This window comes from Tinamus guttatus, unplaced genomic scaffold (assembly GCF_059628265.1).
Source record: "Tinamus guttatus ecotype Peru unplaced genomic scaffold, ASM5962826v1 Tinamus_guttatus_pri_ptg000683l, whole genome shotgun sequence".
NCBI classification, from domain to species: Eukaryota; Metazoa; Chordata; class Aves; order Tinamiformes; family Tinamidae; genus Tinamus; species Tinamus guttatus.
The window spans coordinates 45,496-57,547 of NW_028289217.1; the positions used below are offsets into that span (position 1 = coordinate 45,496).

The following is a 12,052-nucleotide window of genomic DNA, read 5'->3' on the forward strand; positions in this document are numbered from 1 at the left end:
GGACACGGCGGGGACAGCATGGGGACACTGCTGCCATACGGACACGGCGGGCATGGGGACAACATTGGAATACGGTGGGGACAGTGTTGGGACAGTGTGGGGACACTGCGACCATGGGGACAATGCAGGGACGGCGTGGGGACACAGCAGGTATGGGAACAATGCGGGGACAGTGTAGGGACAGCATTGGGACATGGTAGGCATGAAAACATCGTGGGGACACTGTAGGACACGAGGACAATATGGGGACATGTCGGGCATAGGAGCAACACAAGGAGAGGAAGGTCAAGCCACATGGAACAGGGGGACGCATGCGAATGAGGACAGTGTGGGGATGGAGACAGTGTGGGGATGGGGACAGTGTGGGGACAAGGACATCGTGGCGACGGAGACATCATCGGGAAGGGGACACTGTGGGAATGCCAAGGGGATGAGTGCGGACACACAGTGACACTGTGGGGACGGGGATATCCGGGGAATGGGGACACCATGAGGACGCCGTGGGGACGGGGACACCCGCGGAGACCCCCCCGGGCCCCCCCGGACCTGCAGGGGTCCCAGCCGTTCCCGCAGCGCCGCCAGCTCCCGCTCCCGCCGGGCGCCCCCGGCCGCCGCCTCCCGGTAGAGCCGGAGCAGCCCGGCCAGCGCCGCGGGGCCCCCCCCGGGCGGCAGCCCCAGCGCCGCCAGCTCCTGGGGGGGGGGGGATGGCACCGGGACCCCCCCGGAACGCCCCCAAATCCCCAGAGCCCCCCACAGACCCCTATAACCCCCCCCGACCCCCATATCTGCCCCCCAGGCCCTCGGAACCCCCCCAAATGCCCATAGACCCCCCCAGACCCCTATAACCCCCCCCAGACCCCCCAAAACTCCCCAGATCCCCATAGACCCCCCCAGACCCCTATAACTGCCCCCCCAGGCCCCCGGAACCCCCCCAAATTCCCCATAGCCCCCCCCCGACCCCTATAACCCCCCAGACCCCCATAACTGCCCCCCCAGGCTCCCAGAAACCTGCCAAATCCCCATAGCCCCCCCCAGACCCCCACAACTTCCACCCAGACCCCCACAACCACCCCCAGGCCCCTATAACCCCCCCTAGACCCCCACAACCGCCCCCAGCTCCCATAAACACCCCCAGACCCCCATAACTGCCCCCAAACCCCTCTGATCCCCTCCCCGGCCCCCTCCCACCTGGGGCTCGGGGGACCCTTGTGACCCCCCCCAACTCCTGGGACCCCCATGGGCCCCTCCAGACACCTCTGTCCTCTCCCCCCGACACCCCCAAACCTCATCCCCCCCCCAGGGACCCCCCCCAAATCCACAACCCCCTCCCAGCCCCCCCAACACCCCCAGTGCCCCCCAACCCCCTCTTGAGCCCCCCCATCTCCCTATGGATCCCCAGACCCCATAGCCCCTATGAGACCCCCCCCCAACTCTTGCCTGGTCCAGGGGGGCTGGGCAGAGCCCCCCGGTGTCCCCCGGGGAGCTGGGGGGGCTCCAATCCCCCCCCACCTCCGCTGCCCCCAGGAAATCCTTGGGATCTGGAGCAGGGGGGATCAATCCGGAATGGGATCCCGGCATTCCGGAGCCCGCCCCCCGGATCACGGATCCAGGCATCCGGGTGCCCCCCCCCGCCGTTACCTGGGGAGGGGGCCGGGCTCGGGGTGTCCATGGCCCCCCCGGACGGGAGCTGGGGGGAGACGCAGCCCCTGGGGAGGGCGCTCGGCTGCCCCACGGCCCCCCAAATCTGCCCCACAGCCCCCCCGAGTGCCCCGAATCCCCCAGAGACCCCCCAAGGGGCTGAACAGCCTCCAAACCTGCCCCACGGCCCCCCTAAGGGCCCAATGGGCTTCGAACCTGCCCCATAGCCCCCCCAAGGGGCCCAACGGCCTCTGAATCTGCCCCACAGCCACCCCAAAAGGCCCCACAGCCCCCCCAAGGAGCCTCATAGCCCCCCCAAGGGGCCAAAGGCCTCCGAACCTGCCCCATAGCCCCCCCAAGGGGCCCAATGGCCTCTGAATCTGCCCCACAGCCCCCCCAAAAGGCCCCACAGCCCCCCCAAGGGGCCTCATAGCCCTCCCAAGGGCCCAATGGCCTCCGAACCTGCCCCATGCCCCCCCCAAAGAACCCTAGAGCCCCCACAAGGGGCCCAACGGCCTCAGAACCTGCCCCACGGCCCCCTTAAAAGGCCCTACAGTCCCCCAAAGGGGCCGATGGCCTCTGAAACTGCCCCATGCCCCCCCCGAAGGGCCCCACATCCCCCCCCAAGGGCCCAATGGCCTCTGAACCTGCCCCACGGGCCCCCCCAAGGGGACAACGGCCTCAGAACCTGCCCCACAGGCCCCCCAAGGGGCCTCATAGCCCCCCCAAGGGCCCAACGGGCTTTGAACCTGCCCCACAGCCCCCCCAAGGGGCCCAATGGCCTCGGAACCTGCCCCACGACCCCCTCAGAAGGCCCCACAGCCCCCCCAAGGGGCCAAGGACCTCTGAAACTGCCCCACGGCCCCTCCAAAGGGCCCCGCATCCCCCCCAAGGGCCCAACGGCCTCCAAACTTGCCCCATGCCCCCCCCAAAGGGCCCCAAGGGGCCAACGGCCTCCGAACCTGCCCCACGGCCCCCACAGCCCCAGCAAGGGGCCCAACGGCCTCCGAACTTGCCCCACAGGCCTCCAAGGGGCCTCCCAGGCCCCCAAGCAGCCTCCCGACCCCCTAAGCTGCCCCCAAGGGCCCTCTCTGCCCCATAGGACCCCCCCCCCATAAGGGCCCCCATAGGGGCCTCGCAGCGGCCCCACAGCCGCGGCCCCACCTGCCCGTCACGGCTGGCCCCGCCCCCTGCCAGCCGCTTAAATAGCCCGCCTCGCCCCGCCCCTCTCACCCCCCATTGGCTGCCGGCGCCGGCCAATAGGCGCGGGCCGCGGGGCATGCCGGGAGATGTAGTTCGGCGGGAGGCCTCACGGCGGGGTGGGGGCGCGCGCGATCTATAGGGCCAGGCCGAGGCAAATATAGGTCCTGGGGGGGTATAAAGCCTCGCTGGGGCATATATGGGTCTGGGGAGGCCTATAGGTTCCAAACAGGGCATATATGGGTCTGAGGGGGTTGGGATATAGGGTTCAGTAAAGACAAATATGGGTCTGGGGGGTATATAGGGCCCAGATGGGGCATATATGGGTCTGGGGGGGTGGGATATAGGGCCCAGTAAAGACAAATATGGGTCTGGGGAAGTATATAGGGCCCAGATGGGGCATATATAGGTCTGGAGGGGGCATACAGGTTCCAAATAGGGGATATATGGGTCTGGCAGGGTGGGATATAGGGCCCAGTCAAGAGAAATATGGGTCTGGGGGGGTATATAGGGCCCGGACAGGGCATATATGGGCCTGGAGAAGTGATATAGGTTCTGACCAGGGCATATATGGGTCTTGGGAGGTGGGATATAGGGCTCAGTCAAGACAAATATGGGCTTAGGGCAGTATATAGGGCCTGGACAGGGCATATACAGGTCTGGAAGAAGGATATAGGTTCCAACCAGGACATATATAGGTCTGGGTGGGGATATAACGCCCAACCAAGACAGACAAGGATCTGCAGAGGGGATATAGGGCCCAACTAAAACAGATATAGCCCTGGTAGGGGACGATATAGGGCCTGGATATAGGTTGGGGAGGGGGATATAGACCCCAATATTGCCCCAAGTGGGGCAGAAAGGGATTGGGGGGGGGTCCCGACACCCCCTCCTTGCACGAGCTGCCGTTTGGGGCCGTTTAATGAAAAGGGGGGGAGGTGTCAGGGCCGGGGCTCCGGTCCCGGTGCCGGTGCCGGTTCCGGTGTCGGTTCCGGAGGCTCCTTGTGCACCAGCCGGGGCTCGTCCTGCCCGTCGGGCGGCGGGTGCACGAGCACCTTGTCGAGCAGCCCGAACTCCTGCGCCTCCACGGGGCTCATGTAGCGGTCGCGCTCCATGGCGGCCTCTGCGGGGACACGGGTGACACCGGGGACGTCCCGGTGACGCCGCCGGTGACGCCGGTGACACGGGTGACACTCACCCACGACGGCGGCCGCCTGCCGCGTGTGCTTGGCGTAGATTCCCGTGATCTGCCGCTTGAGCTGCAGGATCTCCTCTGCCTGGATCGCGATGTCCGTGGCCTGGCCCTGCGGGACGGGGACCAAGTGGGACACGGGATGGCGGGACCGGGGCTGTCCCCGCGTCCTGCTGTCCCCAGCTCCGTCCCGTCCCATCCCTGTTGTTATCCCTCTCCTGCTGCATCCCATCCTTGTCCCCATCCCATCCCTGTCCCCATCCCATCCTTGTCCCCATCCTGTTGTCTTTCCCATCCCTGTCCCCATCCCATCCTTGTCCCCATCCCATCCTTGTCCCCATCCCTGTCCCCATCCCATCCCTGTCCCCATCCCATCCTTGTCCCCATCCCATCCTTGTCCCCATCCCATCGTCTTTCCTGTCCCTGTCCCCATCCCATCCTTGTCCCCATCCCATTGTCTTTCCCATCCGCATTCTCATCCCATCCTTGTCCCCATCCCATCCTTGTCCCCATCTCATCCTTGTCCCCATCCCATTGTCTTTCCCCTCCCTGTTCTCATCCCATCCTTGTCCCCATCCCGTTGTCTTTCCCATTCCTATTCTCATCCCATCCTTGTCCCCATCCCGTTGTCTTTCCCATTCCTATTCTCATCCCATCCTTGTCCCCATCCCATGCCCACTCCATCCCCATCCCATACCCATGTGCAGGTTCCCATCCCGTCCCCATCCCGTGTGTGGGCGGGTGCCCACATGCTGCTCCCCACACCGTTCCCGTCCCGTTCCCACTCCATTCCTGTCCTGTTCCCTGCTCCTGTCCCGCTCCCGCTCCGCTCCCACTACGTTCCTGCTCCATTCCTGTGCCATTCCTGCTCCGCTCCTGCCCCGCTCCGCTCTCGCCCTGCTCCCTCCCCGTTCCCGTCCCATTCCTGCCCCATTCCCGCCCCGTTCCCACCCCGCTCCCTCCCCGTTCTTGTCCCGTTCCCGCTCCGTTCTTGTCCCATTCCCGCTCTGTTCCTGCCCTGTCCCTGTCCTGTTCCCGCTCCGTTCCAATCCCGTGCCCATCCCGTGTGTGGGCGCGTGCCCCCGTGTCGCTCCCCGCCCTGTTCGCACTCCATTCCCACCCCATTCCTGCCCCGCTCCCACCCCGTTCCCATCCCGTTCCCACCCCGTTCCTGCCCCGCTCCCACCCCGTTCCCATCCCGTTCCCACCCCATTCCTGCCCCGCTCCCACCCCGTTCCCATCCCGTTCCCGCTCCGCTCCTTCCCCGTACCCATGTGCCGGTCCTCATCCCGTGCCCATCCCGTCCCAATCCCGTGCGTGGGCGCGTGCCCCTATGTTGCTCCCTGCTCCCTTCCCGCTCCGTTCCCACTCCCGCCCCATTCCCATTCCCCCTCCCTTCCCGCTCTGTTCCCATCCCGCTCCATTCCCACTCCCGCCCCATTCCCATTCCCGCTCCACTCCCGCTCTGTTCCCATCCCGCTCTGTTCCCCCTCCATTCCCATCCCGCCCCGTTCCCGCTCCCTTCCCGCTCCATTCCCACTCCACTCCCATCCCGCCCCATTCCCGTTCCCGCGGGGCTCACGCGTGCTCCTCCGGAGGGCTGGTGGATCATGATCCGCGCGTTGGGCAGCGAGTGGCGCATTCCCGGCGCGCCGGCCGCCAGCAGCAGGGAGCCCATGCTGGCCGCCTGCCCCACGCACCAGGTGCACACGGGGTTCAGCACGTACTGCATCGTGTCGTAGATGGCCAGGCCCGACGTCACGGCGCCGCCTGCGCGGGAGGGACGTCAGCGCCGCCGCCGTGGGGCCTGGCACCCGCCGTGGGGCACGGGGGCCGCCGTGGGGCACGGGCACCGCCACCACCGTGGGGCCTGGTGCCCGCCGTGGGGCCTGCCACCTCCTGTGGGTCCTGGTACCTCCTGTGGGTCCTCTCACCTCCTGTGGGTCCTGTCACCCCTGTGTGTCCTGGCACCCACGCATGGGGTCCTGCCACCTCCTGTGGGTCCTGCTGCCCCTGTGGGTCCTGCCACCCCCTGTGAGTCTTGTCACCCCTGTGGGTGCTGCCAGCCCCTGTGGGTCCTGGCACCTCCCGTGGGTCCTGGCACCCCCTGTGGGCCCTGGCACCCCCCGAGGGGCCTGGCACCCCCCGCCACCCCCCACCACCTCCTTATGGGTCCTGTCACCCCCTGTGGGTCCTGTCACGCCCCATAGGTCCTGCCCCCACTCTGGGTCCTGTCACCCCCCACCACCCACATGGGTCCTGCTGACCCCCTCACGGGTCCTGCCACCTCCTCTGGGTCCTGCTGGCCCTCCCATGGGTCCTGTCACCCCCTGTGGGTCCTGTTACCCACCCATGAGTCCTGTCACCCACCCGTGGGGTCCTGCCACCTCCTGTGGGTCCTGCCACCCACCATGGGTCCTGCCACCTCTGTGGGTCCTGCCACTTCCTGTGGGTCCTGCCACCTCCTATGGGTCCTGCCACCCCCGTGGGTCCTGACACCTCCTGTGGGTCCTGGCACCCCCCTGTGGGTCCTGCCACCTGCCGTGGGTCCTGCCATCCACCTGTGGGTCCTGGCACCCCCCTGTGGGTCCTGGCACCTCCTGTGGGTCCTGGCACCTCCTGTGGGTCCTGCCATCCACCTGTGGGCCCTGGCACCCCCCGAGGGGCCTGCCACGCCCCACCACCCCCCACCACCTCGTTATGGGTCCTGTCACCCCCTGTGGGTCCTGTCACCCACCCATGGGGTCCTGCCACCTCCTCTGGGTCCTGCCAACCCCACCATTGGTCCTGTCACCCCCTGTGGGTCCTGCCATCCACCCATGGGGCCTGGCATCCACCGTAGGGCCTGGCACCCACCTTGGGTCCTGCCATCCCCCATGGGTCCCGCCATCCACCCGTGGGTCCAGCCACCCCCCACCACCCTCACGGGTCCTGCTGACCTCCCTTATGGGTCCTGCCACCTCAGGTGGGTCCTGCTGGCCCTCCCATGTCACCCCCTGTGGGTCCTGTCACCCGCCATGGGTCCTGCTGACCCCCTCACAGGTCCTGCCACCTCAGGTGGGTCCTGCCAGCCCTCCCATGGGTCCTGTCACCCCCTGTGGGTCCTGCCACCCGCCATGGGTCCTGCTGACCCCCTCACAGGTCCTGCCACCTCAGGTGGGTCCTGCCAGCCCTCCCATGGGTCCTGTCACCCTTCCATGGGTCCTGTCACCCCCCCATGGGTCCTGCCACCTCCCATGGGTCCTGCCACCCCCTGTGGGTCCTGCCATCCACCTGTGGGGCCTGGCACCCGCCGTGGGGCCTGGCACCCACCATGGGGCCTGGCACCCACCATGGGGCCTGCCACCCCCCACCACCTCCTTATGGGTCCTGTCACCCACCCATGAGTCCTGTCACCCACCCGTGGGGTCCTGCCATCTCCTCTGGGTCCTGACAGCCCCTGTGGGTCCTGCCACCCACCCATGGGTCCTGCCATGGGGGTCCCCTCACCAGGACTGTGGATGTACATGTGGATGGACCCCCCCGTGTCCCCATGTCCCCTCCATGTCCCCTCCCTGTCCCCTCACTGGGGCTGTTGATGTACATGTGGATGGACCCCCCCCATGTCCCCATATCCCCCATGTCCCCGATATCCCCATGTCCCCTCCGTGTCCCCCATGTCCCCATGTCCTCCGTGTCCCCCCCGTGTCCCCATGTCCCCTCCATGTCCCCATGCCAGGGCTGTTGATGTACCTGTGGATGGACCCCCCCGTCTCCCCCCCATGTCCCCATGTCCCCTCCATGTCCCCATACCAGGGCTGTTGATGTACATGTGGATGGACCCCCCCCATGTCCCCCATGTCCCCCCCGTGTCCCCTCACCAGGACTGTTGATGTACATGTGGATGGACCCCGCCGTGTCCCCCCCAAGTCCCCATGTCCCCGGTGTCCCCATGTCCCCATACCCGGACTGTTGATGTACATGCGGATGGACCCCCCCATGTCCCCGCCATGTCCCCTCACCAGGACTGTTGATGTACATGTGGATGGACCCCCCCGTGTCCCCCCCATGTCCCCATGTCCCCGGTGTCCCCATGTCCCCATACCCGGACTGTTGATGTACATGTGGATGGACCCCCCCATGTCCCCGCCATGTCCCCATGTCCCCTCCATGTCCCCATACCAGGGCTGTTGATGTACATGTGGATGGACCCCCCCCATGTCCCCCATGTCCCCCCCGTGTCCCCTCACCAGGACTGTTGATGTACATGTGGATGGACCTCCCCATGTCCCCCATGTCCTCCATGTTCCCTCCATGTCCCCATGTCCCCATGTCCCCTCACCAGGACTGTTGATGTACATGTGGATGGACCCCGCCGTGTCCCCCCCATGTCCCCATGTCCCCGGTGTCCCCATGTCCCCATACCTGGACTGTTGATGTACATGTGGATGGACCCCCCCATGTCCCCGCCATGTCCCCCCTGTGTCCCCATGTCCCCGTGTCCCCTCACCAGGGCTGTTGATGTACATGTGGATGGGTTTCTTGTTGCTCTCGGACTGCAGGAAGAGCAGCTGGGCGATCACCAGGCTGGCCAGGCTGTCATCGATCTGCGGGGACATTGGGGTGTCCCCATGTCACCCGTGTCCCGTGTCCCCATAGCACCGTGTCCCCCCGTGCCACCTGTCCCCCCGTGCCACACGTCCCCCCTTTCCATGTGTCCCCCCATGTCCCGTGTCCCCATGCCACGTGTCCCCCCGTGCCCTGTGTCCCCCACATGCTGTATGTCCCCTCTATGCCACGTTCCTGCCCACAACACGTGTCCCTATCATGCCACGCGTCCCTTTCACTCCATATGTCCCCTCTACATGCCACATGTCCCCTCTACATGCCACATGTCCCCTCTGCATGCCACATGTCCCCACGTGCCACGTGTCCCCCACCACGCCATGTGTCCCACTCGTGGCATATGTCCCCATGCCATATATTCCCCCCATGTCACATACCTTTCTCATGGCACATGTGTCCCCCACATGCCACACGTCCCCCCCATACCACGTTTCTCATGTCACATGTCCCCCCTCATGCCATACGTGTCTCTCTCATGTCACATGTGTCCCCCTCATACCATATATTCCGATCATGCCACATGTCCCCCTCATGTCACGTGTCCCCCCCATGCCACCTGTGTCCCCCCATGCCACCCGTGTCCCCCTCACGCCACACGTGTCCCCTTCACGCCACACGTCCCCTCATGTCACACGTGTCCCCCATGTCACCCGTGTCCCCCTCACGCCACACGTGTCCCCCCATGTCACCCATGTCCCCCTCATGCCACCCGTGTCCCCCTCACGCCACACGTGTCCCCCCATGTCACACGTGTCCCCCTCATGCCACCCGTGTCCCCCCATGTCACACATGTCCCCCCATATCACACGTGTCCCCCCATGTCACACGTGTCCCCCCATGTCACCCGTCCCCCCATGTCACCTGTGTCCCCCTCATGCCACACGTGTCCCCCAATGTCACCCGTGTCCCCCTCATGCCACACATGTCCCCCTCATGCCACCCGTGTCCCCCCATGCCACACGTGTCCCCCCATGTCACCCGTCCCCCCATGTCACCTGTGTCCCCCTCACGCCACACGTGTCCCCCAATGTCACCCGTGTCCCCCTCACACCACACGTGTCCCCCCATGTCACCCGTGTCCCCCCATGCCACACGTGTCCCCCCATGTCACCCATGTCCCCCTCACGCCACTCGTCCCCCCATATCACACGTGTCCCCCCATGTCACCCGTGTCCCCCTCACGCCACACGTGTCCCCCCATGTCACCCGTCCCCCATGTCACCCACGGGCCCCATGACGCAGACGATCCTCTCGCGCAGCAGCCGCGAGTAGATGTCGTAGGCGCGCTCGCCACGGCCCTGCGGGGACAGCGGGGACATTGGGGGGGCAGGTCACAGCAAGGGGGGTGTCACAGCAGGGGGTGTCACAGCCGGGACATTGGGGGGGGGGGGGGTGTCACAGCAGGGGGTGTCACAGCAGGGGGGGTGTCATGGGGGGTGTCACAGCGGGAGGGTGTCACAGCGGGGAAGGGGGTGTCACAGTGTCACAGCGGGAGGTGTCACAGCAGGGGGGTGTCACGGGCGGGGTGTGACGTCACGGGGGGGTGTCATAGCAGGGGGGGTGTCACGGGGGGGAGTCACAGGGAGGTGTCACAGCGGGGGGGTGTCACGGGAGGGGTGTCCCGGGGAGGTGTCACAGCAGGGGCTGTCCCGGGGGGTGTCACCAGGGGGGTGTCACGGGGGGTGTCACCAGGGGGGTGTCACAGCGGGCGGGTGTCACAGGGGGGTATCATGGGGGGTGTCCCGGGGGGGTGTCACAGCGGGGGGTTGTCACAGCTGGGGGGTGTCACAGCAGGGGAGGGGTCACAGCAGGGGGGGTGTCACAGCAGGGGGAGGTGTCACAGCAAGGGGGTGTCACAGGGAGGTGTCACAGCAGGGGGGTGTCCCGGGGGCTGTCACCAGGGGGGTGTCCTGGGAGGGTATCACAGCAGGGGGGTGTCCCGGGGGGGTGTCACAGGGGGGTGTCACGGGGGGTGTTACAGCAGGGGGGTGTCCCGGGGGGTGTCCCGGGGGCGTCACTCACCGTCTGCTCCACCACGATGGGGATGAGCGGGGGCCCTCGGGCCGGCGCCGTCGCGTGGAGGCCGCGCGCGGAGGCCGCCCGGCAGCCCAGGCGCAGCCCCTGCTGGGGGGGGGGCGTTAGAGACCCCCCCTGGACCCACGGATTGTGTGGGGGGACCCTGAACCCATGGGAGCCCTGAGACCCCCCCCCAAGGCTGGAGCCTCCGTGACCAGGGACCCCCCCAGAGTCAGGACCTGCCTCACAGGGAGCCCCCCATAATCGGGTCCCCCCAGGACCCCCCCAGAGTCAGGACCTGCCTCACAGGAAGCCCCCCATAATCAGGACCCCCAGGACCCCCCCAGAATCAGGACCTGCCTCACAGGGAGCCCCCCATAATCGGGACCCCCGGGACCCCCCCATAGCCAGGAGCCCCCCATGGGGTCCCCATAGCCGGGACATTTGGGACCCCCTCCCCATAATCAGGATCTCTGGGACCCCCTCAGAGTCAGAACCCCCCTATGGGGTCTCCATAGGCAGGACACTTGGGACCCCCCCATAGCCAGGAGCCCCCCATGGGGTCCCCATAGCTGTGACATTTGGGACCCCCCCCCACAAGCAGGACCCCCCCCCCCATGGAGTCTCCATACCCGGGACACTGGGGACCCCTCCTCATAATCAGGACCCCTGTGACCCCCCCAGAGTCAGGACCCCCCCCATGGGGTCCCCATAGCTGGGACATTTGGCACCCCCCCCACAATCAGGACCCCCCCCCGTGGGGTCTCCATAGCCAGGACATTTGGGACCCCCCCCATAGCCGGGACCCCCCCATGGGGTCCCCATGGCTGCGACATTTGGGACCCCCTACCCCATAACCAGGACCCCTGGGACCCCCCCACAGTCAGGACCCCCCCATGGGGTCCCCGTTCCTGGGACATTGGGGACCCCCCCCCTATGGGGTCCCCATAGCCGGGACACTGGGGACCCCCCTTAACCAGGACCTCTTGGGACCCCCCCATAACGGGACCCCCCCTTTACGGAGCCCCCCCATCACCAGGAGCCCCGCAAAAACCGGGGCCTCCCCCAATGAACCCTCAAAGCCCGGAGCCCTTTAGGGCCCCCCCATAACAGAGACCCCCCGGGACACCCCCATAACCGCCCCCCCCGCCATGACACCCCGGGACCCCCCTCACCGCCACCAGCGGCCTCATGGCGCCCCGCGCCGCCCTCACGTGACCGCCCCGCCGCCCTCACGTGACCGCCGCTCCCAGCGTGCAGCGCGCCGCGTCCCCCCCACTCCGTCCTCCCCGGGAACGGGGGACATTGAAGGATACCGGGACATGGCGGGGAGGACACGGGGGGACAAGGGGCCCACAGCGGGGTCAGATGGCCCCGAACCGGCACGCGGTGACGTCAGTG

At 67.1% G+C, this 12,052-nt stretch overlaps 1 protein-coding gene across 1 annotated transcript; it reads right to left on the reverse strand.

Annotated features, from left to right (window-relative positions):
* Positions 1-3,779: 3,779 nt before the first annotated feature.
* On the reverse strand, positions 3,780-11,854 carry LOC148591876 (ATP-dependent Clp protease proteolytic subunit, mitochondrial-like). The gene is made up of 7 exons (XM_088536625.1): positions 11,827-11,854; positions 10,658-10,759; positions 9,862-9,933; positions 8,520-8,616; positions 5,613-5,800; positions 4,037-4,142; positions 3,780-3,961 (listed from the first exon to the last, which is right to left on the reverse strand). Exons 1-7 carry the CDS (start codon positions 11,842-11,844, stop codon positions 3,780-3,782), a joined length of 765 nt encoding a protein of 254 aa, XP_088392751.1. The 5' UTR covers positions 11,845-11,854.
* Between the last annotated feature and the right edge of the window lie 198 nt (positions 11,855-12,052).